Here is a 26,818-nt window from a genome sequence, read left to right as displayed (position 1 = left end):
ATGCCATCTCTCTTAATCTACATACTTAAGTACCATTTAGGGAACAAAGTGTGGTTTAAATTTGGCAGATTTCTCTTATTTGAAGTGCAAATCCATAGTCCAGCAAAAATGGATTTCCATGTTTCTAAAAATGTGTTTTCTAACTGCTAAACTCAAAAGAATTGTCAAACTAAAACAAACAAAAAAAAACCTCAAAGATGAATGAAAAATCTCAAGCTATCTCTTTTCAATCTATTGAAGAAAAAAAACTTAATGAAGATATCACCCACTGCATGTGTGCATGTTAAGTCGCTTCAGTCGTGTCTGACTCTTTGCCACCCTATGGACTTAGCCCGCCAGGCTCCTCTGTCCATGGGATTCTCCAGGCAAGAATACTGGAGTGGGTTGCCATGCCCTTCTCCAGGGGACCTTGCTGACCCAGGGGTCAAACTTCATCTCTTAAATCTCCTGCATTGGCAGGGGGGTTCTTTACCACTAGTGCCATCTGGGAAGCCCCATCACCCACTGAAGGTCTCACAAATTGGTGAGTGTACATGTGTGTGTGTTAGATGGAGACAGGCAAGTCACAAATTACATATGATCCCAATTGAATTAATAGAGAGTAGTATTGGATATTTATTCATTTGCCCATTCATTCAGCACATGTTTTCAGTAATTGCTATAGAAAGCATAGCATAGTGATTAAGAACTGGGCTGCCATATGGAGGTGCCTCAAAAAAGCTAAAAATAGAGTTGCTATATGATACAGCAATCCAAATCCTGTGCATATATCCAACCAAAGTATAATTTTAAAAGATACATGTACCCCTATGTTCATAGCAGTGCTATTTACAATAGTCAAGACATGGAAACAACCTAAATGTCCATTGACAGATGAATGGATAGAGATGTGGTGCATTTATACAGTGGAATATTACTCAGCTATCAAAAAGAATGAAATAACATCATAATGCCATTTGCAGCAACGTGGATGGACCTGGAGATTATCACACCAAGCAAAGTAAGTCAGAGAAAGACAAATACTATATGACATCACTATAGTATGTGGAACATAAAATACAACACAAACGAGCATAACTACAAAAAAGGAACAGACTCACAGACACTGAGAACAGACTTGGTTGCCAAGGCAGGGGAAGGTGGGTAGGAGAGAAGAGGAGGGAAGGAATGGGAGTTTGGGATTAGCAGAAGCAAACCTTCATATATAGGATGGATAAACAACAAGGTCCTACTGTATAGAACAAAGAACTATATTCAATATCCCATGATAAACTAGAACAGAAAAGAACATAAAAAAGAAAAAGTTATATATATATATATATATATATATATATATGCTTCCCAGGTGGCACTAGTGGTAAAGAACCCACCTGCCAATGCAGGAGACATAAGAAACATGGATTTGATTCCTGGGTCAGGAATATCCCCTGGGCAACCCACTCCAGTATTCTTGCCTGGGGAATCCCATGGACAGAGGAGCCTGGTGGGCTACAGTCCATAGGGTCATAAAGAGTTGGAGATGACTGAAATGACCTAGCACACGTGTGCATGCATGCACACACACACACACACACACACATGACTGAATCACTGTGCTATGCAGCAGAAATTAACACAATATTGTAAATCAACTCTACATCAATAAAACTAGAAAAAGGAATTGGGCTACCAGTGCTTGGCACATGGATTGGAATCCCAACCCCGCCATTTACTGTCCCTATGACTTTACTTCCCCTCTATGTTGCCAAGTGTAAAGGAATAACCTATTTCAGAAGGTTGTTCTGAAGATTAAGTGGATTAAAACAGTTGAAGCCCTCAGGACAATGCCTAGCAAGTAGCACTTTGTCATGGTAGCCTCTACCCTTATTACTACTACTAGGAGTAGTATTTGTTGAGCACATTTAAATACAAAGATGCCATTAGTATCAAACACTAACACTGGTCATAACACAAGAAAATCGAGATTTTAAAGAAATGGTTACCCAGTTTCAGATTAGCCAGGGCATTGTTTCTCTGGTTGCCTCTAAGAAATTGTTTACTGACCTCTGAATCAGAGATGATTAAAAAAATTAAAAGGAAGAACATTCAGGTTACTTACTCTTTCTCATAGAGGGTTAACTAAAGGGCTTTGATGGGAAATGCCACGTGGACAGCGTTGCAACACCTGCTATGGCCACAGCAACAATACCAGGGAACCTGGGCTCAAGATCGCGTGCACTTACCTCTTTACTACACTGCTCACATTGAATTGTATTCCGTAGTTCAGTTGTCTTTGAGCTCCTTCAATAGACGCATTTTGTTTCATTCCTCCCCAGGTCTTGGGCATCTGTCTCCCAGGGGTATAAGTAGTAGCACCACCCATGTGTCAAGTATATAGCGGAGACAGAAGAGTGGGTAACAGACAGTTCTACCCTCACAGACAAGAAAGTGAGATTTGGGCAAGAGGGAGACACTGTGATGGCTGGGAACAGTGTCACAAAAGCAAGGTGCTTGGGAAGCAAACAGGAGTGACACCCAGACTGGTGTTTAATAGATTCTCTACACCTGCCAAGATCCAAATGCCAGGAAATGCAGGTTACCATTAACTCCATAAACTGTATAATATGAAAATGTGCTTGAAAAAAATCTGTGCTATTTGAGATCTTAAAAATATCCTTATAACTAAACTGTGAGAGAGTTGAAAGATATTTTTCCTGAAAGGAATAAAATTGATGTCCTCATATTCTAAGTTGCTGAAGTCAAATACAAGAGCTTTCAAGTGCAATTACTGTTGTGCCTGATTTAATTTTACTTTCCCCCCACATTCCTGGCTGCTCCAAAAAGGCAAAGAGATCACCTTTTTCATCTAAAATCCATTTTTGGATTTATGAGCTGGGTCTCCACTAGAAACGCAATTTTCAAAGTCCAAAGAAGTAATGCGATTTAAAAGACCATCCATGTCTAGAGAAAGTAATCACATTCCTGTGCCTTTGGTATCCCCAAGGGCAGCCTCCAGACTCGGGTTCTATGAAAAATGTTTTCAATATCTGTCTTTCTTGTCCTTTCACTTGACTGTAAATTTCAAAGAATGATTAACTTCACTTATTAAAAAACGTAAAGGAGCCACCAGTGCAGGAGAAAAATGCTTTCTAGGTATTTATTTAAAACAAATTTCGCCTTCTCTGGAAGGGCAGTGCATTTATCTTCAAAAGCAGTATTCTTAATCCCTCAAGTTCAGTTTCATTTACCTCATCTGGCTAGATGTCCTGACCTAAGCTGATCACTCCCAATCTCTACTGACTTGTGACAGCCAGAGGAAATGAATATAAGCTATTTATAGGACAACTTTAATTTAAAATGTTTGTGACCTGGAGAATAGTTCTGACAAATAACATGGCCATCAGAGTCCCCAACCAACCACTGCCTCAGCATGAAATCAGCCTTCGAGGACAGTGGTTAAAAATGGGCAGCGTGCAGCCATGGGCCCCACTCCAAGGCTCAAAAGAATTTTCAGTGGGGTGGAAACAAAAGAGCCCGGGGGGAGAGAGAAAATGCTGTCAACATTTCCACGTTGAACGTGCTGTAATTACCGACGTGGCGTGCTTTTTACCTCAAGGAAGGGAAAGTGAGAAGTAGATCTGAAAACGGGCCTTTTGTCATTTACTCTCTCAGGTCAACTGATATGTCTGGAAAAGATTTCTTATACTTCAAACTGCAGCAACCAGGAGAGCAAATGGACATGGGCTCAATGCAGCTATCTTCAAACTTCTGGTTTGCACTCTAAAACTTACTGAGGACCCCAAAGAGCTTTGTTTATATGATGTACATTTATGAACATTTACCACAACAGAAATGAAGCAGACATTTTTCTTTAATAAACTGATAATAAACTATATTTACTTAAAATAATAAACCAACAACCAATAACACATTCATAAGAAAATATATTTTTCCAAAGCAAAAAAAATTCAGTGAGAAGACTGATATTATTTTCTATTTTTCCAAGTATTTTAAATATCTGAATTGATAGAAGATAGCTGGGTTCTTATATCTACTTTTGCACGAATCTATTTCTGTATGTTTTTTAGCTAAAGTATGTGAAGGAATGTGGTGTCACACAGACATTCAGTTGGAAAGGGGAGTATATTTTCATATTCTTTTCATGACTGTGAATACATCATGTAGCCTATAAAAAATTACTATATACTTGGGCAAGAATGAGAGTAAAAAAGGCAAATTACCTGTGACTATTATAAAAACTGCACAAACCTTCTTGGACCACAGGGGGCCTAGTCAACCCTTTGTGAACAGCTGCTTAATGAATGGCCTGGAACATGTTCTTACTGTATAGCAGGTGTAGGGTGTGACGTTCTAAAGTGGTGAAAGACCTACAGAGATGGAGCAGGAAGGTTGTGCGCTCTGACATTACGGCCGTGCGTCTGGTCTGCTTCCCACTACTCTGACTCTGACCAATGATGTGTGCACACAGATCTGCCAGGGATCTCCCCATTAGCCAAATGACTATTTACCATTACAAGACTGGCAAATGTAGGACCATTCGACATTTAAATTCATGTCAGTGACTTCTCCAAGTAGCTCTTTAAAACACAATGGCTCAGAACACAAAGCAGAGATGCCTCTTTTCTCAGCCTCTTCTTTGCTTTTATTTTCTTTGTAAAACAGTTCTTCCCCCATCAGTCACTGACATGGACGTTTATGAGAAAGATGCTGCCAATATTTTGATGTCTAACACTCTTCCTCATTTGACTGAAATGAATCAATTAACTTGGCATTCCTCTTCACCAAGGAATTTGGGCATTTCTAATCCTCAATTTTCTCCTTACCCAGCAGACTGTGATCAACATTACCCTGTGACAATTTAAGAAAGAAATGATGACTTTAAAGATGAAATGCCAAGAATCAAAAAAGCTAAAATATGACAAATGTGACAGTGTGTAACAGTCAACAGACCAGGAAAAGGGTGGCCAAAGAAACCACCCCCCCAAAAAAAAAAGAAAGACCAGAAAGAGTGGAAGGGGAGCTACATGTTCATGGAATTGCAGCTTTCTCCATTTCCAAACTGGAGAAGGCAATGGCACCCCACTCCAGTACTCTTGCCTGGAAAATCCCATGGACAGAGGAGCCTGGTAGGCTGCAGACCATGGGGTCGCGAAGAGTCGGACACGACTGAGTGACTTCACTTTCACTTTTCCCTTTCATGCATTGGAGAAGGAAATGGCAACCCACTCCAGTGTTCTTGCCTGGAGAATCCCAGGGACGGGGGAGCCTGGTGGGCCGCCATCTATGGGGTCGCACAGAGTTGGACACGACTGAAGTGACTTAGCAGCAGCAGCAGCAGCCATTTCCAAACGGTTCTCCTGTTCTTCTGTCCTCATTCTACGTACTTCCAGGCACACAACTTTGCTTCCCAAAGAGGAAGGAATCATACTGTTCCCCACTGCACAGCCCTCACCTGGTCTAATTTCTGTAGCCAGAAAACTTTTCCTAATGATTTTTTATCTCGTTGATATCTATATGTTCTTAAGGTACCAAGCTGAATTTCACTCTTTGGCCAGTGATCCTCTCCCCAAACACCCATTGCTCACATGAGTTCGGGTCCCTATGACACTCGCACTGGTACTCTTTGCACACTTGTCACAACTGGGTGAGGTCTTGGGCAGAGGGTGGTAATTATTCCCCTAAGAGTATTCTTCCCTTTTAGACTCTTAAGTTCCATGAGTCAAGACCCATACCTTGCAACTTCTTCTAATACTTGGTGACACTTAAGTGCTCAATAAATAAGAATTGAATACTTAAATCGATAAATTATGTTACGGTTCAGCTCAAGGTGACCTGACCATACATGCAATGGTATATGTGTCTGAATCTACCCCAAAGATGACACTTGTCAAACAAGAGAAATTGACCTTATTTTTGATCTATACTTCTAATTTATATTTTATTGTTCCAATTTTCTTTCCATTCTTGTATCAGTTAAAGTCATATCCCCAGACACTTAAAGAAACATATTTTAAGTGTTATCAAATTAATTAATTGAGTTTTTCCATAGGCTGGCAATAATTTACAGTGATAATGTTATAATTTATAGGATGATAATGTTAACTTTATTTCCTTTATTGCTGTGTAATGCAAGCTATATAATCTATGGCAAGAGGAGGCTGGTTAAAAATGATGGTGGGCTTGTAAATGTTTACAACCCTATCTGTGAAGCTGGAGTATAGCCAGTTCTGAATGCTAATGAAGAACCAAAAGAGACTAGTAAGCCAGAGACCACGTAGACTTTGAACCTAAGAGTATTTTCTATTCTGTTTTCTTGACTTCTGTGCTGCATTAGACACAGACTGGCAGCTTTCTTCTGCATCCTTTTATGTATTTAACATCTATGACAACCCACTCTCCTGGGTTTTGTCTATTGTTTTTCCTCTCCTTTTCCACATGGATATTTGTACATCTAACCTCATTAACTACAGCCTATTACCACAGTCCAGTCCTGGGACCCCAGCATCATATGCTGAAAGAGCAGTGGGAGAGGAGTCAAGTTACAGTCTCCAGTCTTGGTCCTGACACTAGTTATCTGAATGACCTTGAGCAAACTTAATTCTGTGCACCTCATATTTCTATCTGCAAAATGGGGTGGTTTAACAGTTCTTTAAGGTTCCCTCTACACACTACTCTTCCATTTTCTCCTAAGATAAATTAGCTAATCACAATATAGATGCATTTACTTGAAGTCCTAAATCTCTCTTTCCAGTCCCGATCTCTTGCACTGTTACCTGTCCACATGCTATTTCCATTTAAACGTCCCACTAACATTCAAGACAGAGGTTACAGACTGCTGGTGGCATACTGTATTAGTACCATTCTTTTAGAAACCAACTTAGTAATGCATCTCGAGAGTCATGAAATATGCAGATACACTTTGATATGGGAATACTTCTGGAAATCTATCATTAGGAAATGATCCAAAATACTGGATCATAAAGAAGAAAAAAAAGTCACACACACACACACACAAGAACCTGAATGACCAACAGTTAAGATATTATATAATAATTCATCATTTCATAAACTAGTAAGTAGGTATTAAAATGGTATTTATAAAGATCATTTAACAGTATGAAAATATGTATAATATTATATATAACATAATGGAAAGTCAAAATAACAGTATATAAACTACATGTGACTATTAAGCATGAAAACAAAAAATGCTAACTTGAAAAGATATTTCCACCTGTATGTTCACTGCAACATTATTTACAATAGCCAAGCTACATAAAGTGTCCATTGATGGATGAATGGATAAATAAATGTGACACATACACACACACATATATGCACACACAGTGAATATTATTCAGTCAAAAAGAGAACATAATCTTGCCATTTTCAGCAGCATGGATAGAACTTAAGGACATTATTATAACTGAAATAAGTCAGAGAAAGACAAATATTATATAATCTCACATATAAAAACCTCACAGAAAACAAAAACATGAATAATATTCCATGACTTCAGAATATACTACATAGCTGCAGTAATCAAAGTAGTATGGTACTGGCACAAAAGCAGTCACACAGGTCAACGGAACACAATAGAGGGTTCATAAATAAACCTATGCACTTACGATCAATTAATCTACAACAAAGCAGGCAAGAATATACAGTGGAGAAAAACAACCTCTTCAATAAGTGTTGCTGGGAAAACTAGACAGCTACATGTAAAATAATTAAATCAGAACATGCTCTAACATGTACAAAAATAAACTCAAAATGGGTAAGACCTAAATATAAAACCACAAATCATAAAACTCCAGAGGAAATATAGTCAGCACATTCTTTGATATAAGTCATAGTGGTATTTTTTTGGATCTGTGTCCTACAGCAAAGGAAATAGAAGCGAAAATAAACAAAGGTAACCTAATTAAACTTAAAAGCTTTGCATGGCAAAATAAACCACTGACAAAAAGACAGCCTTCTGAGTGGGAGAAAATATTTGCAAATGATATGATGGATAAGGAGGTAATTTCCAAAATATATAAAGAGCTCATACAACTCAATATCAAAATAAACAAAAACGTAATTGAAAAATGGGCAAAAGACCTGAATAGATATTCTTCCAAAGAGGAGATGCAGATGGCCAATAGACACACGAAAAGATGCTCAGTATCACTAATCCTCAGGGAAGCGCAAATCAAACCATGATGAGATATCACCTCACACCAATCAGGATGGCTATCATCAAAAAGAGCCCAACTATACGTAAAACAGATAAACAACAAGGACCTACTGTATAGCACAGGGACTATACTCAGTAGGTTGTAGTAACCTATGTGGAAAAAGAATCTGAAAAAGATTGGTACCCCAGGTGGTGCTACTGGTAAAGAACCCGCCTGCCAATGCAGGAGACATAAGAGACATGGGTTTGGGTTTGATAACTGGGTCCGAAGATCCCCCGGAGGAGGGTTTGGTAACCTACTCCGGTATTCTTGCCTGGAGAATCCCATTGACAGAAAAGCCTGGAGGGCTCTAGTCCACAGGGTTGTAAAGAGCTGGACACGACTGAAGTGACTTAGTGTCATACATATATATATGTGTCACTTAGTGTCATATATGTGTGTGTGTGTGTGTGTGTGTCTGTGTGTGTATTTATAACTAACCCACTTTGCTGTACACCTGAAACTAATACAACATTGTAAACCTACCATACTTAGATTAAAAAATTAATGACTTTTAAAAAAGGAACAGAACAAATTCTGGTGAGGATGTAAAGGAAAGGGAATCTTTGTACACTGTTGACAGGAATGTAAACTGATGCAGCTACTGTGAAAAACAGTATAGCAGTTTCTCAAAAACTAAAAATAGAACTATCATATGACCCAGAATTCGATTCCTGATTATATATCCAAAAAACCCCAAAACACTATTTTGAGAAGATACATGCACTCTAATATCATAGCAGCATTATTTCCAACAGCCAAGATATGGACTCAATCCAAGTGTCCATTAACCAATAAATGGATAAATAATATATCATATTAATATATATCTATATCTATCTATATAAATTATATAGATATATAATCTATATCTATCTATCTACAGAAATGGAATACCACACAGCCATACAAAAGAATGAAATTTTGCCATTTGCAACAACATAGAGGGTATTATGTTAAGTGAAATAAATCAGAGAAAGACAAATACTATATGATATCACTTATATGTGGAATTGGGCTTCCCTAGGAGAAGGCAATGGCACCCCACTCCGGTACTCTTGCCTGGAAAATACCATGGACAGAGAAGCCTGGTAGGCTGCAGTCCATGGGGTCGCTAAGAGTCGGACATGACTGAGAGACTCCACTTTCACTTTTCACTTTCATATACTGGAGAGGAAATGGCAACCCACTCCAGTGTTCTTGCCTGGAGAATCCCAGGGACGGGGGAGCCTGGTGGGCTGCCGTTTTTGGGGTTGCATAGAGTCGGACACGACTGAGTGATTAACACTTTCACTTCACTTTCATATGTGGAATTTAAAAAATGCAACAAACTAGTGAATATAACAAAAGTGAAACAGACTCATAGATAGAACAAACCCGTGGTTATCAGTAGGGAGAAAGAAGTGGGGATGGGCAATATAGGGGCAGGGGATTAAGACATGCAAACTATTATGTATGAAATGAGTTACAAGGATATATTCTACAATACAGGGAATACAGCCAATTTTTATAATAACTATAAATACAGCATGATATTTAGAACTGTGAATCAGTATATTGTACACCTGTAACATATAATATCAAAGATCAACTATATTTCAATTAAAAAATGTAAAAAACAAAACAAAACATGGCCCACCAAGATCATAGACACAGAAAATAAATTCCCAGAGGCAGGAGAAAGGGGTCTTTGCAACCCCATGGACTGTAGCCTGCCAGGCTCCTCTGTCCATGGAATTCTCCAGGCAAGAATACTGGTGTGGGCAGCTGTTCCCTCCTCCAGGAGATCTTCCCAACCCAGGAATAGAATCCAGGTCTCCTGCATTACAGGCAGATTCTTTGCCATCTGAGCCATCAGGGAAGCCCAAGAATACTGGAGTGGGTAGCTTATCCCTTCACCAGTGGATCTTCCCAACCCAGGAATCAAACTTTACCAACTGAGCTACCATAAAAGCCCAATAATATCATATATCAACTATATTTCAATTAAAAATGTAAAAAAAAACAAAAACCCAGACCACCAAGATCATAAACACAGAGAATACATTCCTAGAGGCAGGGGAAAGGGGTGGATAAAATCTGTGAAGGGGGTCAAAAGACACAAACTTTCACTTATAAGGTGATTAAGTCCTAGGGATGTAATGTATAGTATGGTGACCGTACTTAATAACACTGTCTTTGCATTGAAGAGTAAATCTTAAAAGTTCTTATCACACACAAAAAATTTTATAACTATGTATGGTGCTGAACTTATTGTGATAATCATTTTGCAAGATATACAAATATTGTGTCATTCCTTATATTGCATATCTGAAACAAATATGTTAATTATGCATGCATGCATGCATGCTAAGTCACTTTAGCTATGTCCAACTCTTTGCAACCCTATGGACTGTAGCCCACTATACTCCTCTGTCCGTGGATTTCTCCAGGCAAGAATACTGGCGTGGCAAACTGCTATGTAACAACCTAGAGGGGTGGGATGGGTGTGCAAGAGAGAGGGGACATAGGTGTACCTATGATTGATTCATGTTGATGTTTGGCAGAAACCAACACAATACTGTATAGCAATTATTCTTCAATTAAAAATAAATTTAACAAAAAAAGAAAACAACTGCAGTTAAAGGTTTAAATAAAAAAGAATATTGGAGTGGGTTGCCGTACCCTCCTTCAGGGGATCTTCCCAACCCAGGGAGTGAACCGTGTTTCTTACTCTCCTGCAGGGGGGTTCTTTAGCACTAGTGTCACCTGTCACCTGGGAGACCCCCGATATCTCAGTTATACCTCCACTGGAAAAATAGGTATATTAAGAAGAACTACAGTATATTAAAAATGGTAATGTTTGTTGTTTCCAGATATTATGGGTGAAAGGTGAACTTTATTTTCTTTGATCTTTCCATGTTTTCCATTAGATTTTTATACTATTAGTGTAATTTTATTTCTTCTGTTTCTGAAATCTTGCTTATCCTTGGCTTCCCCACAGCTCTCATTGGCCATATATCTCCTAAGTCCTTTAGATGCTCTGCTCTGGAGTTTTTAATTTTCTAATATTTTTCTCTTTCAGCCTTCACATGCACACAGTTTCTAAGTACAAAAGGATTCTTCTTCCACAATAGAGTCTATCCATTCCCACACTATCTTCCTGAAACATGGCTCTCAACTATGCATTTACAAGCCTTCTCCAAAATACTGCCATATTTCTACAATGTTTAAAACACTTTCTTCAGACGCCTAACTTTCTTCCTATTATATATCACTTTCAAATCTGTGCTTCACCATGGGCCTTAATGTGCTCCTTCATATAAAGTGTTTTCAAATTATTGGCCTACTTTACAGATTTCCTTTCTCAAATTCTCTATTATGCCCAAATAGACTTACTTGCTACCTTCAAGTTCCAACAGAATAAGGAGCAAAGTGTTAGTTTCAGACAAAGTCTGAAACAGTTAATATCATTAATTTTAGGGTTTTATGTAATAGAAACATAGTCTCAAGCCAGGAAAGTATTTCTTATCCTCCTGAAATTACCAAACTATAATTTAAGAAACCAGTTCCATTTGGGAGCCATTTTGTCATAGAGAAAATGGACAATCCAGAGCCTACGTAAAGCACATGACCAGAAGGAAAGTATTTAGAAATCAGAGTAAACTAGAAACAAGTTTAGTATAGAAAAGAGTTGTTCAGAAAAATGACAAGGCGGTTGTGCTCATAAACCATAGAATATTACTCAGCCATGACATTGAATGCATTTGAGTCAGTTCTAATGAAGTGGATGGGTCAGTTCTAATGAGGTTCAAGAGGGAGGGGATACATGTGTACCTATGATTGGATTATGCTGATGTATGGCAGAAATCAACACAATATTGTAAAGCAATTACCTTCCAATTAAGAATATATAAATTAAAAAATCCCAAAATCTAAAAACTGGGCTCAATAAGCTATCACTTGGGCCCAGCCCAGAGGAAGCAAATCACAGGACTGTTGATTTCAACTCCATACAGGAAAGGGTTCTCTAACATTGTGGGCCACCACAACCACAATGAACATGGGCTGGGCACGTGCATATATGGTGGTCCTGGAAGATGACCAGTAAAGTGACGGAAGGGTTACTGGTGTGTTACAGATTGACTATGGTTTGCTTTCTTGAAGGCTGATAAATAAAGTTGTGCTATTAAGAAATGAATTTATTTGCTAACAAGGATATGAGCTTGGTGCTTGTGCATCTGAAGCATTCTTTTATTAAATAATTCAAAGCATGAAGATAAGATGCTGAAAGAGAGCGAAAGCAATCCTAAGTTATGCCCAACAGCTACTCTCTCATGAGCTCTCTCTGATGTTAAAATCAATTGCCCAAAGGAGCAGAAGAACCTTTCAATCTTTCAATTACATTCTTCAAGTTCATAATATTCTACATTTGAATCGAGAATAAGAAAGGCTGGCAAAAGATGTGATCTTTGTATGTAAGGAAAGGTCGTGGTCATAGTCATAATTTGTTTTTTCTTAAAACTTGTTTATAACTTTATGTGGCATACAATAATGTTATATCAATTTGCCATTATGGTTCTCAAAAATTGAATTTACCACATAATTGATTTTAAATAAGGCATCTGACACTTTTAAAACGTAACTGGGAAAATGTATATATGTTGCCCTTTTTAAACATATATATTAATACTATGTTTTATAGATATATATGTCTATAAAATTTGTTAATAGTAAGATATTGATGAATGAACTAAAATTTCAGTGTCACCAAACATTGTCATCATTTTTAATAAAGTAACTTTTCATGAACTTGGAGTTCATCAATTTACAAAAGGAATACAACTTGAAACTTTTGGAATTTACTAAGGCAAATCGCTTTTCACAATATTAACATGTTAATGCTTTATTTATATAGAAACAATAGCACTAATTGAAGTGAAACCTTAAGTTATTCATGAAAAAACTCATTAGCACTTAGTTGACTTTAAAGGAGGTACTTTTAGACGCTCTTAAAATGTTAGAGCCATAAGAGTTAGGGAAGGTAATTTAGAGTAGTTATCAATTTTAGATTTGGAAACTGAGGCCCAGAGAGGTGGAACACTTCTCACTCAAGTTTGCACAGGTGTTACTAGGAAGTGGGGTCTAGAATAGGCCACCTGGTTCACTGTCAAATTCTCCTAATTTGAGGAACTGACCCTGAAGTGCATTAAGTCCAGAGATGCCGCATGTATGCTTGCCTGGCTTGCCTTATACAGTGAAGCACCCTGAGCCCTAGAAAAGCAATATGCATACAAAGACATGGCTTTTCTTAAAGAAACTTGCAGTCTTGCGAGGAAAAATAAACCTGATAAACTGTTTACATTATATAGTTCAGACATTAGTTCAAGAAATAAAAATATGTGATTGGTTTGTGAGTTGATGCATGTTCCTAAAGATTTCATAAAAGCTCTAAGGAAATCTAACTCCCCATGAGATGGGGAGGTGGGTGAGTGTTGGGGGAGGAAGTGAAAGTTGAATTGAATCTTGAAAAGTGGGGATGATTTAGAAAGAGAGAAAGAAAAGATGGCATTACAGGGAGATGGAACTGTGTCAGTGTCGGTAAAGAGCTCCCCCTAAAACAACATACCTTGTTATCACTGGTATTAGTTGAGTGAGTGACATTGTCTTTTACCTTCAGGGTAATTTTCATCAAGAAGAACAATTAAATGTTTATTGTATGTCCTGGCAAGTTGTGAAGAAAAAAAAGATGTGACTGATCTTGAAAGTGAAAGTTGTTCAGTCGTGTCTAACTCTTTGTGACCCCATGGACTATACAGTCCTTGAAATTCTCCACTCCAGAATACTGGAGTGGGTAGCCTTTCCCTTCTCCAGGGGATCTTCCCAACCCAGGGATCGAACCCAGGTCTCCTGCATTACAGGCAGATTCTTTACCAGCTGAGCCACAAAGGAAGCCCAAGAATACTAGAGTGGGTAGCCTATCCCTTCTCCAGGGGATCTTCCCAACCCAGCAATCGAAACAGGTCTCCTGCATTGCAGGCAGATTCTTTACCAACTGAGCTACTAGGAAAGCCTGATTTTAATGCAGTGCTTTATTCATTTACAGAGAATTGAAGCAGCTTTCAAACATAGAGAACACAAATTGAATAAAACAAATTGTTAAGGAAAATGATAAACCCAGTAAAAGCAGTACACACAGAAAAGTAGCCTATCCTGTCAAGATGGCAGTTATTTGGGGGGTGGGGCCAATGGAGACAAAGCTAGAATTGATTTTCTTAGCATTTGTAAGATTTTTCATGCGTTAGATTAAAAAATAAAGCAAAAAACTTGTAGTTCAGGAGAAATCTAATATTGAGCCATGAGAGAAATTTTCCCTTGAGTCCTCATCCAGAAGCCACTGAACAATGTAGCAAGTGCTGCCCTCAACCCAACCCTGGTCTGCAGCTGGAAGGAGTAACTTCACCTGGCTGTTCTCACACTGTCCCTCACTGCAGCCCAAGAGCACGACCCTGAGGCACAGTTTGTTACATGAAACACTGCCCACATGCCCAGCATCTTTTACTCATCTTTTTACTCATCTTTTACTTTCAAGATGAGTAAAACCTTGGTCATGTGCTGGACTGGAAGGGTTACATGGTCTTCAGATCTTATCCATTCATCTTGCGGCTCAGCTGGTAAAGAATCTGCCCACAATGTGGGAGACCTGGGTTCAATCCCTGGGTTGGGAAAATCCCCTGGAGAAGGGAAAGGCTACCCACTCCAGTATTCTGGCCTGAAGAATTCCGTGGATTGTATAGTCCATGGGATCACAAAGAGTTAGACATGTCAGAGTGACTTTCACTTTTCATTCACTCAGTATTTACTGACTGCATATAATGTGACAGACAAGGGAGGAAAGTCATGAATAAAAAAGACAGCCATTCTCATGGAGATTGGCTCACAGAAATATTCTAATGGTGGGAGGAAGATCACAGACATAAATAAATGTATGTTAGATGCTGATGAATGCTTCAGAGAGAAATCAAAGAACGTGTGGGGCAGTGAAGGAGTTGTTTCGAAAGGGTAATCATAGATAGCCCTTCCATACAGAAATGTTTGGGCAGAAACCAGCACAAGATGAGGAAAGAAACTCTAAGATGTCTGGGAGAACAGTGCTGGGAGAAAGGGCACAGTTAGTGCAAAGGCCACAACTGTGTGTGGCTTGTCTGATTAGCTGCAAGCCACCAGCCAGGCAGAGGCAGGGGAAGGTCTTCCATGAAAATGAAGGAGCCAGGATGAAGTGAGAAAAGGGAATAATGATGGAATCTTTTCTCCAGAAAACTCCTACTGTGTCTGCTTCAACACAAACCAAGGCAGCTGAGGACTGCCATGTCTACCATAATACATGAGCATCATCATTTTAGCTTAAACTTTGTGTTAAAACATGCATTAAAATCTCTCACGACAGACACAGGCCTTTGTCTAAAGCCCACCTACACTATATGGAGACTAGCAGAGCAAGACAACTAGATTTATCACTTGTGACATTTAAATAGCCACTGAATGTCCTAATTTTGTTTCCTGGTGAAATCTCCAAGGTTTTTCAAATGCAAACTGCACCCCTGTGTACCTGACAACATCAAATCATTCATTACATTTAAGTCAATGCTGGAGGGCATCTTTCAAAGGTGTTGAGTTTGAGTTTAATCTTAAAGACACTCTGGAAATTGTATAATAGCAGAATCTACCTTCTATTGAGGGCACTTATGTGTGTCAACAAAACTCTATCATCAGTTTAGAGAAGACAATTTCTATTTGTTTTCCCACAGCATGGGGCATGCATCCAGGACACTGAAACATGGGATCCAATGGTTTGCAGCCAGGAGCCTGCATGCATAGTGAGTCGTGTCTGACTCTTTGCAACCCCTTGGACTGCAGCCCGCCAGGCTCCTCTGTCCATGGATTTCCCAGCCAAGAATACTGGAGTGGGTTGCCATTTCCTTCTCCAGGGGATCTTCCTCACCCAGGGATTGAACCCACGCCTCTTGCATTGGCAGGTGGATTCTTTCACCACTGAGCCACCTGGGAATTTTAGATACAGCGAAAAGGAGGGAAATCAAAATACTTCTCCATTTTATGCCATGAAAAATGTTCTCTCTTAGGAGCCTGTCCTATGAGACTCTGTGATCTTCTGATAGGTATTAAGACATAGGATCTATAAGATTATTGCTAATTGTTTCCATATTGAGTTCAGAGATCTTAGTCCATTAGCAATTCCCCAGAAAAATATAAATGAGTAGTAATTGAACAAGCAAATATCACGTACTGTTCATGACGGATTTTGTCCCAAAGTGATAGAGAATTTAGTAGTGGTTTATAATGGACCATTTTAGTCTAGAGACCCCATACGTGCACAAAGAATACTGGAGTGAGAAACCTAGATTTGTGATTTCTATCAAGAGGAAAACTGACATACAAATTAGTTGTCCATTATGGCAAGCCACTCCAGTACTCTTGCCTAGAAAATTCCATGGATGGAGGAGCCTGGTAGGCTGCAGTCCATGGGGTCGCTACGAGTCAGACGAGACTGAGCGACTTCACTTTCACTTTTCACTTTCACGCAATGGAGAAGGAAATGGCAACCCACTCCAGTGTTCTTGCCTGGAGAATCCCAGGGATGGGGGAGCTGGGTGGGCTGCCGTCTATGGGGTCGCACACGAGTCGGACACGACTGAAGCGACTTAGCAGCAGTAGTAGCAGCAGCATGAACTTACAAGTTAAATGATATAAAAAAATCTGTGTATTATAACATTAATTTATACATTCAACAGAAACAGTTAAGAAGATATTATATGAAACTAAATGGAAACAATTACCTGCTCAGCCAATAATGAAGCTAAGCTTGAATATGCATCTGCAAACTCTGGACCATATTTAATGGAATCCTTCAGTAAGGTGATAGCCTCTTCCTTTTTCTCCTGAGACCTATGGATTATAAGAGAGGAAAAAAGGATATCTTTTAATAAAACTTGAAATCCTCTGATTAGACTTGAAAATCTCATTTCTTTTAACAAAGATTAACGGATTCACTCTGGATTTTACTGCAAATAAATTAAACTAGACTTCCTCCAGGTGCTAACAAGTTTCTGTCTCTGAATTCTCAGTGGAAAGAGATGTTAAGATGTAAATGATGCTGCAGATTATTCACTGATTTCTCTACCTTCCATTTCCTGCTATGCACTTTTTGAGAATTCTATTTAAAATTTTATAAGTTGTTTAAATAGAAAGTTCAACCTTCAGAGGAGCAATTTTGGGCACATGACCTGGGCGGCACGGGAGCCACTTATAACGTGGAGGATGGTTCGAGCCCCTCTCATACTAGCTACACCATTACAGGCTGGGCTCTTAATAGAAGCAAGCCAGCCAAACTGCCCATGTCCATCTTTGCTTTTCTATCTAAGAGAGATAGCTCTTATACATAATTTGTGAAATTATGAGATACTGGCTGGCAAAGAATGACCAGCTATTTTATCCTCATATTTTTATTGAAAATTGGTCTGATGGTCTTCTTTATTTTAGTTTTCTCCCAGTGATTACATTTTTCATTCAAAGAGGACTCAAGGCCTGAAAGTTATTATTTTGGGTGAAAGTTCTCTTTTCTGTTAGTGCTATGGGAAAACACTGGGTCATTAGTATGATATCAGTGTCTTAGAAGCCAAAAATGTACACCGGCAGTGATCAACGCTGCCATCAATGCAATGCCACAAACCCTGACCACTTGCTAAACTCTAGACACTGTAACTGACAACAGAGGTGGAATAAAGAATAGAACCCTTAGAACTATGAAGGGCACGTAGCCTAAGGGCCCCTCAACTTTATCAGTTACCAACGCTGAATTGTATGCTTATGTTTTTACTATATAGGATCAACAATCATTTATTCAGCAATGAATATATACCAAATGCTCTGGTCAGTTTTCACATAACATTAATTCTCACAACAATCTCATGCAGCAAGTATTATTGTTTTATCATACTCATTTTTCTAATCTGAAAATTTGGATTCAGAGAAGTTAAGTGACTTATCATGTTCACATAACTAGGACTCTGAGTCAAGCACCAGTGCTCTTCCCTCATACCGTATCTGCTTACTCTAATTGCTTAAAATCCACCTCTTATGACCTTGATGCTCAAAGTGTGATCCATGGATCAGTATCTTCGACATCACCTAGCCTCTGGTTAGCAATGCAGAGTCTCAGGCCCCAATAGGAGGTAAAAAATTCATACCCTTCATTCAAAAAAGATTCTCAGGTAATTTGTACACACACTGAGATTTCAGCAGCACTGCTCCCTGAATTATCAAAGGCACCTGAGAGTAACTCCTGCCACAAAACGTCTATGCAGGGCTTCAGGCTCTATAGGATGAAGATCTATAGGGGAAACCCAGTACTGACTCCATACGTTTGAGTTCCAAGTGCTAAAAGTAGCATGCTACAAGGCTGTTTTCTATCACAGACCTTGGGAAAAAAGCCATGTTTCCAGCACAGATACTGTGTTTACTACCATTCGGTTGAGCAAACATTTATCACCATAAATTGTAGCTGTTTCCCAGGGGATGTGCCTGTCCATGCTATCCTCTCCTTTTTGGGATCTAGCTAACTCCTACTGGGCTCCTCTTGATATCAAGGTGTAACACCTGCCTCCTTAAGTGGCTCATCCTTGGGATGGGGCTTTAAAGATGCATAGTTTAACAAATCTGCATTACAGCTCTTAAAGCACTAAGTTGTTTTCTTGTTGATCCATTCATTTAGTCGTTAAACATTCAAAGAGAGTCTATAAGACTCTATGGAAGCTCACTATGTTCACATACACTTGGGTTTCTCTTCTAAAATAAACTTCCAAGTAATTCTTCCATGGGCACATGTTTTTAAATGAAAACATATTTTTAATCCTGGTAATTTAAGTATTGATTTCATGGTTAGAAGAACTCTTCCTCCAAGGATTTTGTGAATCTTTATTAACATTAATTTGGAAATTTCCCCAAAATCCAAAGGAAGATACGGATTTAGAAAATTAAGGCTGAAAATCAAGCCCCTCAGGACATAATTTAGCTCGGATATTCTTTAAAATCAGCAAAGAAAAAGCCACAACAATTTGACAGCAAAGATTTAATGACTTGCATTTGTTATGACTCACATCAATTAGAATGACAGCTTAACCTTTTGTATATAAACTCAGTGAGATTAATTACCATGTGCAGTCCATGAATCTAAATACTTGAGGTTGTCCATTCACATTCATGTGACATATTGAAAAAGTTAGCATCAAAATTATTCACAGGGAACTTTGAATTCTTTATGAAAAACTGTACCTCTGTTCATCTCTGCAGGGACTGACTGATAAATTTTTAAGAAAACACATCATCCTCTAATTTCATGTGGTGTGTAAATATTACAAGATACAAAGACTGGGGCAGAGGAGACTCTTCGTCTTGGCTCTGCATTCCTGGAGGACTCTATTTTCCCTGGGAGCCTCTGACAGTCCTTAGTTCCCAGCAGGGGTCAGGCACATGACAAGTTGATAGATAATTATAAAAGTTTTTAAAGAAAGTCCAAGAAATTGGTAAGTGGTAATTCTGTTGCTGTTGTTTATGTTTCTGAAAGGGAGAGGACTAGTAGGAAAGATATATTTCTCCTGTAGATCTTTCTTGTTCACCCTTTGGTAGGAGTTATGAAACTGGTGTGCTTTTGAAACATTCAGTTCATTTCAGTTCAGTCGCTCAGTCATGTCCGACTCTTCGCGACCCCATGACCACAGCACGCCAGGCCTCCCTGTCCATCACCAACTACTGGAGTTCACCCAAACCCATGTCCATTGAGTTGGTGATGCCATCCAAGCATCTCATCCTCTGTCGTCCCCTTCTCCTCCTGCCCTCAATCTTTCCCAGCATCAGGGTTTTCTCAAGTGAGTCAGCTCTTCACATCAGGTGGCCAAAGTACTGGACTTTCAGCTTCAACACCAGTCCTTAAAATGAACACTCAAGGCTGATCTCCTTAAGGATGGACTGGTTGGATCTCCTTGCAGTCCAAGGGACTCTCAAGAGTCTTCTCCAACACCACAGTTCAAAAGCATCGATTCTTCAGCACTCAGCTTTCTTTATAGTCCAACTCTCACATCCATACATGACCACTGGAAAAACCATAGACTTGACTACATGGACCTTTGTTGACAAAGTAATGTTTCTGCTTTTTAATATGCTGTCCAGGTTGGTCATAACTTTCCTTCCAAGGAGCAAGTGTCTTTTAATTTCATGGCTGCAATCACTATCTGCAGTGATTTTGGAGCCCCCCAAAATAAAGTCAGTCACTGTTCCCAACGTTTCCCCATCTATTTGCCATGAAGTGATGGGACCAGATGCCATGATCTTAATTTTCTGAATGTTGAGCTTTAAGCCAACTTTTTCACTCTCCTCTTTCACTTTCATCAAGAAGCTATTTAGTTCTTTTTTACTTTCTGCCATAAGGGTGGTGTCATCTGCATATCTGAGGTTATTGATATTTCTCCCGGCAATCTTGATTCCAACTTACGCTTCATCCAGTCCAGCATTTCTCATGATGTACTCTGCATATAAGTTAAATAAGCAGGGCGACCATATACAGCCTTGACGAACTCCTTTTCTTATTTGGAATCAAGCTGTGGTTCCATGTCCAGTTCTAACTGTTGCTTCCTGACCTGCATACAGGTTTCTCAAGAGGCAGGTCAGGTGGTCTGGTATTCCCATCTCTTTCAGAATTTTCCACAGTTTATTGTGATCCACACAGTCAAAGGCTTTGGCATAGTCAATAAAGTGGAAATAGATGTTTTTCTGGAACTCTCTTGCTTTTTCCATGATCCAGCGGATGTTGGCAATTTGATCTCTGGTTCCTCTGCCTTTTCTAAAACCAGCTTGAACATCTGGAAGTTCATGGTTCATGTATTGCTGAAGCCTGGCTTGGAGAATTTTGAGCATTACTTTACTAGCGTGTGAGATGAGTGCAGTTGTGCGGTAGTTTGAGCATTCTTTGGCATTGCCTTTCTTTGGGATTGGAATGAAAACTGACCTTTTCCAGTCCTGTGGCCACTGCTGAGGTTTCCAAATTTGCAGGCATATTGAGTGCAGCACTTTCACAGCATCATCTTTCAGGATTTGAAATAGCTCAACTGGAATTCCATCACCTCCACTAGCTTTGTTCATAGTGATGCTTTCTAAGGCCCACTTGACTTCACATTCCAGGATGTCTGGCTCTAGATCAATGATCACACCATCATGATTATCTGGGTCATGAAGATCTTTTTTGTTCAGTTCTTCTGTGTATTCTTGCCACCTCTTCTTAATATCTTGTGCTTCTGTTAGGTCCCTACCATTTGTGTCCTTTATTGAGCTCATCTTTGCATGAAATGTTCCTTTGGTATCTCTGATTTCCTTGAAGAGATCTCTAGTCTTTCCCATTCTATTGTTTTCCTCTATTTCTTTGCTTTAATTGCTGAGGAAGGCTTTCTTATCTCTCCTTGCTATTCTTTGGAACTCTGCATTCAAATGCGTATATCTTTTCTTTTCTCCTTTGCTTTTCGCTTCTCTTCTTTTCACAGCTCTTTGTAAGGCCTCTTCAGACAGCCATTTTGCATTTCTTTTTCTAGGGGATGGTCTTGATCCCTGTCTCCTGTACAATGTCACGAACCTCCATCCATAGTTCATCAGGCAGTCTGTCTATCAGATCTACTCCCATAAATCTATTTCTCACTTCCACTGTATTGTCATAAGGGATTTGATTTAGGTCATACCTGAATGGTCTAGTGGTTTTCTCCACTTTCTTCAATTTTGGTCTGAATTTGGCAATAAGGAGTTCATGATCTGAGCCACAGTCAGCTCCTGGTCTTGTGTTTGCTGACTGTATAGAGCTTCTCCATCTTTGGCTGCAAATAATATAATCAATCTGATTTCGGTGTTGAACATCTGGTGATGTCCATGTGTAGAGTCTTCTCTTGTGTTGTTGGAAGAGGGTGTTTGCTATGACCAGTGCGTTGTCTTGGCAGAACTGTATTAGCCTTTGCCCTGGTTCATTCCACATTAACTTATAGCAAATAATCACCTAAGTAGAACCTTCCTTGTCATATAGTATGTAATTACTATATGAGAATTAAACTCTGTTTCAACCTGTTTCTGAATTCAATAGCATCCTTTTCATATCTGCATTATGTATGGCCCATGTTTCTTTGTTAATTATCCTATATTAAAAAAAACAAGGATGATATTCCTATAATTCTATTGGATTATTATTCCAGCTTGGAGTGCATCTTACTCAGTTTTACTTGCTAACACTTTATTTCATACCCTACTTCTAGTTCCCTCTTTGCCCTCCTTCTACTATATACAGACAACTAAATGATACTTTTTTTTTCCCCTAGAGTATTGCTCTCAACACATTGCCTTATATAAAAAAAATCTTCATTAATTCCCTACTACTCGCAGACTCTTAGTTTAAAACCCCCTATAATATGATTCTAAGCACCATTACAAACATACGCAGTGGAGTGGACTAGTGGGTATGAGTCCAGCCAGACTGAGTGACCTTTGACATCTATCCTACAGAACCTAAAAGATCACAACTCCAGCACATCTCTGCCCTCACTGTATGTTAAAATCACTTGGTGTACTCATAAGAGACCTTAGTGTTCTGAGATTGTAGTGCTCTTACTAGCTCTGATTATCCTCTCATCAGATCTCCTAACCATGTAACACAATCACAGACCATATATATGCTACCTTTCTTAAATTTTCACTTTATTTTGAGTCTCCATTAAGAAAAAAAGATAGTAGGGGAATAAAAGCCTGGCTCTGGCCTCCAAAGGGGCAACTGCCCCCTTGTTCTTCAGTTCAACATTCTGAAGAGCAACTAGGCTTGAGCCTACTTTGCTTCTCAAGATCCTGGCACTGCACCTAAAGGGTACCCCCACTGCCTCCAGCAGGAGGGTGCGAGTCTGTCAGTGAGTGCTCCACACAGTCAAGTTTTCAAAGCTTCATGTTTCACAGTAGCTCTTTGCTGAACATTTATTCACTGCTAAAGACAGAGTAAGTGATTCCTTTGCATCATTTAATTCCTATTAAGCATTTTGAATTATGCATAATTATTTCCATTTTAAAGATTTAGAAAACAATACTAGTAACCACCAGACCAACAAAAATTTTTAAAAACCCTGAGATTTGGAGTGCTCACAGGATTTGCTCTTAGCACACAGCTACTATAACACTAGGATTCAACTTGGAACTTCAAATTTAGCATGTTCCATCACTGGGCCATGATTGGCATTTCTGCATCCTTCTGTCACTCTCTGTCTGTGACCATTATTAGACTGTAAGCTCCTTCATAGGCAGGACCCATGTCTTATTAATTTTAGTTACTTCTTTCATCCCAGAGACTAGTAAGGTAATCTGTACAAACAGAAATCCAATAATTACTAAGTTATTTTTTAAACCATGTTTTTACTATTTTCTTCATTCCTAGATCTTTATAAGTCTTCCCAATTAAGCTTTAAAAAAAATAACAGAGGTGAGTGATATAATTATTTTATATCTCTGTTTCTACAGCCCTTTCAATATTATAGGAGTGATCCTAGGAACAAAGAAGCACCCCAAGCCTTAGACTCATAAGAAAATTACAATATAGCTTCCATTTATTGAGCACTTCTTATTTACCAGGCAATGCTAAGCAGCTTCTCTGCATAGTAGCTAAAAGCACAGACTCAAAAACCAGAATGACTTGGTTCTGACTCTACCTCCAATATTACTGCTTTCGTAGGCAACTGTCTGATTGCCCTGTGTCCATTAAACTTATATTCTGTCTTTAAAAATTAGTTTCTGAAACTAAGGAGAATGCAGTGCTTTTGAAATTCCTTCCAAAGTAATATACTTCTGATAGGGAGAGAGTAAAGGGTCAAAGTAGGTGATTAAAAATAGTTAATCCTACTAGGGGATTGTAAGTAGAAAAAAATATGTGAGACCCCTGTAAATTAATGATTACTCAAGAAAGCAGGTTCACTTAACAACAAAACCAAGCAGGCTTGCTTAGCAATAAAACCATGCAACCGAAGCACGAGACATGCCCCCAAACAACAAAACAATGGCGGCATGAGACCTACATCCTGCCCAGTGAACTCAGCAAGTTAATAATCTCTAGGACACACTCCCTGCATACATTAAAAAAATAAAAAAAAACAATAATATGTGGATCTTTTTTGACCGTATAGGGACAAGAAAACTTCCCTGCTCAAGCTGGGAGAGGAGATGATGATGGAAGCATGATGTCGACTCAAGAAAGTCAAAGAAGGTCTTCTCCACCTCTCCACTTTTTCTTTGATTAAAAAATTGTAGTCCACTAAGTTCTCAGGTGTGGCACTCTCTCACCAGCCTGCTTGTAAGCCTCCCAAGCGTCCTATTCTAATAAATCATTTATCTATTCCTTTGCCTCATGGTGAATTCTTTCTTGGCTGAGACATGAAGGACTATGGTGCCAGAGCTCTTCAGAGCCTCCCCTCTCCCTCCCCTGAAATGCCACCAAACAGCTTTACTGTCACATTTCAAACTACTCATAAGAAATTAAAGTTAGATGGTAGAGTAATTTTTCCTGTGTCTGGTCTGATATCACAAAGGATTTTTAGTATAAAATTGTCACTAAGTACACAAATGAATAGCGCTGCACTGAATGTAAAATAACCCAGTAACTGAAGCAGTCAAAACCCCTGGAAACCTCATTCTTAGGCAAATGCCAAGCTGAGAAGGCCTAAATGGCAGGCTGATAGTTCAGAATCCCCTCAGCTGATGTTGGAGCCACACAAAGGAGTGGGTCTTCATTTTGCAGGGGTGATGTCTAAAGGTGAATATTTAGGCAAGAAAGAATCGGGAGCAATTTTAAGCCTCTTTTTCAGTCATGCCAGGAAAGCTTCTTAGAAAAGAAAGGTTTAAGTAGTTATTTCCATGTAAAAACGAATAACAAGAGAGGCAGAAAATTTCAAATAGACATTACAAAATGCTTAATAAAGGGAATTACCTATGTATTCTGACAGTACAGATCACCTCTGGGACAGCATTCGACAGTATTAAAACTCCCTAATGCATTCTTTTGGCTCTATAATAGGCAATTTAGGGAAATCCAAAGCCCATTATCAATGTAAGCCTCCATCTATATAGGAATGCTCTGTTAGCCCTTTAGATGGAATTGACAAGTCAATTCAAAAGGTGGAAAATATGAAAGTAACATTTTCACCAAGCATATGATTCACCAAGGATGCGTATTTCCTCTCAACAACCAAGCAAGTCCACAGGCTGTTTTTCTGAATTTCAGAGAAAATGCTTTAAGTAAATAGATGGGGAAACAGTGTCAGACTTTATTTTTTTTTGGTCTCCAAAATCACTGCAGATGGTGATTGCAGCCATGAAATTAAAAGACACTTACTCCTTGGAAGGAAAGTTATGACCAACCTAGATAGCATATTGAAAAGCAGAGACATTACTTTGCCAACAAAGGTCCGTCTAGTCAAGGCTATGGTTTTTCCAGTGGTCATGTATGGATGTGAGAATCAGACTATAAAGAAAACTGAGCACTGAAGAATTGATGCTTTTGAACTGTGGTGTTGGAGAAGACTCTTGAGAGTCTCTTGGACTGCAAGGATATCCAACCTGTCAGTCCTAAAGGAAATCAATCCTGAATGTTCATTGGAAGGACTGATGCTGAAGCTGAAACTCCAGTACTTTGGCCACCTCATGCGAAGAGTTGACTCATTGGAAAAGACTCTGATGCTGGGAGGGATTGGGGGCAGGAAAAGAAGGGGACGACAGAGGATGAGATGGCTGGATGGCATCACCAACTCAATGGACGTGAGTCTGAGTGAACTCTGGGAGTTGGTGATGGACAGGGAGGCCTGGCGTGCTGCAATTCATGGGGTCACAAAGAGTCGGACACAACTGAGCGACTGAACTGAGCTTTTCATAACAGGTGAATAAAATGACAAAATGAAACCTCAGTACATCCCCCATCTAATTAGGCATGGGCACACTTCTTTATCCTGAGGGCAGGAGGAGAAAGGGGCAACAGAGAATGAGATGGTTGGATGGCATGAACAACTCAATGGACATAAGTTTGAACAAACTCTGGGAGATAGTGGAGGACAGAGAAGCCTGGTGGCTGTAGTACATGGGGTCGCAAAGAGTTGTACACGACTTAGTGACTGAACAACAACAACTGACGTGGAAATTCATATCACACTGTGAGGCCTGTCAGAGCTTCTGTGAAGGCTTCTGCAGGTACTGATGGAACCATCAGAGAACTCCAGAAAAGTGGAAGAACCAGGGAGAAGTAAATCTGCTCCTGGGTTAGGCAATATTATTTCCTGTCTGCATCCCGAATATCCTCATCTGTCAAACAGTCACCAGCTAAAGACTGATAATCCTGTAGGACCTAAAATATTCGGTCTTCACTTTTCCCTTAGATCAACTGTTCTCAAACTTTAGTGCTTAAGAATCAGTATAGGAAAGGATTTTCCTGGTGGTCTAGTGGTTAAGATTTTGTCTTCCAATGAATGCAGGGGGTGCGGGCTCCAACGCTGGCC

General features: G+C 39.3%; 1 protein-coding gene across 2 annotated transcripts in view; it reads right to left on the bottom strand.

Moving 5' to 3' along the window:
- Positions 1 to 26,818, bottom strand: part of TMTC1 (transmembrane O-mannosyltransferase targeting cadherins 1) — a 311,748-nt gene that overhangs the window by 22,399 nt on the left and 262,531 nt on the right. For both annotated transcript variants that reach the window (XM_059886525.1, NM_001192761.3), the window contains one exon: positions 17,054 to 17,162. In XM_059886525.1, coding sequence (XP_059742508.1) covers positions 17,054 to 17,162 — 109 coding nt within the window. The remainder of the gene's footprint in view (positions 1 to 17,053; positions 17,163 to 26,818) is intronic.

This window comes from Bos taurus, chromosome 5, assembly GCF_002263795.3.
Source record: "Bos taurus isolate L1 Dominette 01449 registration number 42190680 breed Hereford chromosome 5, ARS-UCD2.0, whole genome shotgun sequence".
Classification (NCBI taxonomy): Eukaryota; Metazoa; Chordata; class Mammalia; order Artiodactyla; family Bovidae; genus Bos; species Bos taurus.
This window is presented reverse-complemented; position numbering and strand designations above follow the sequence as displayed.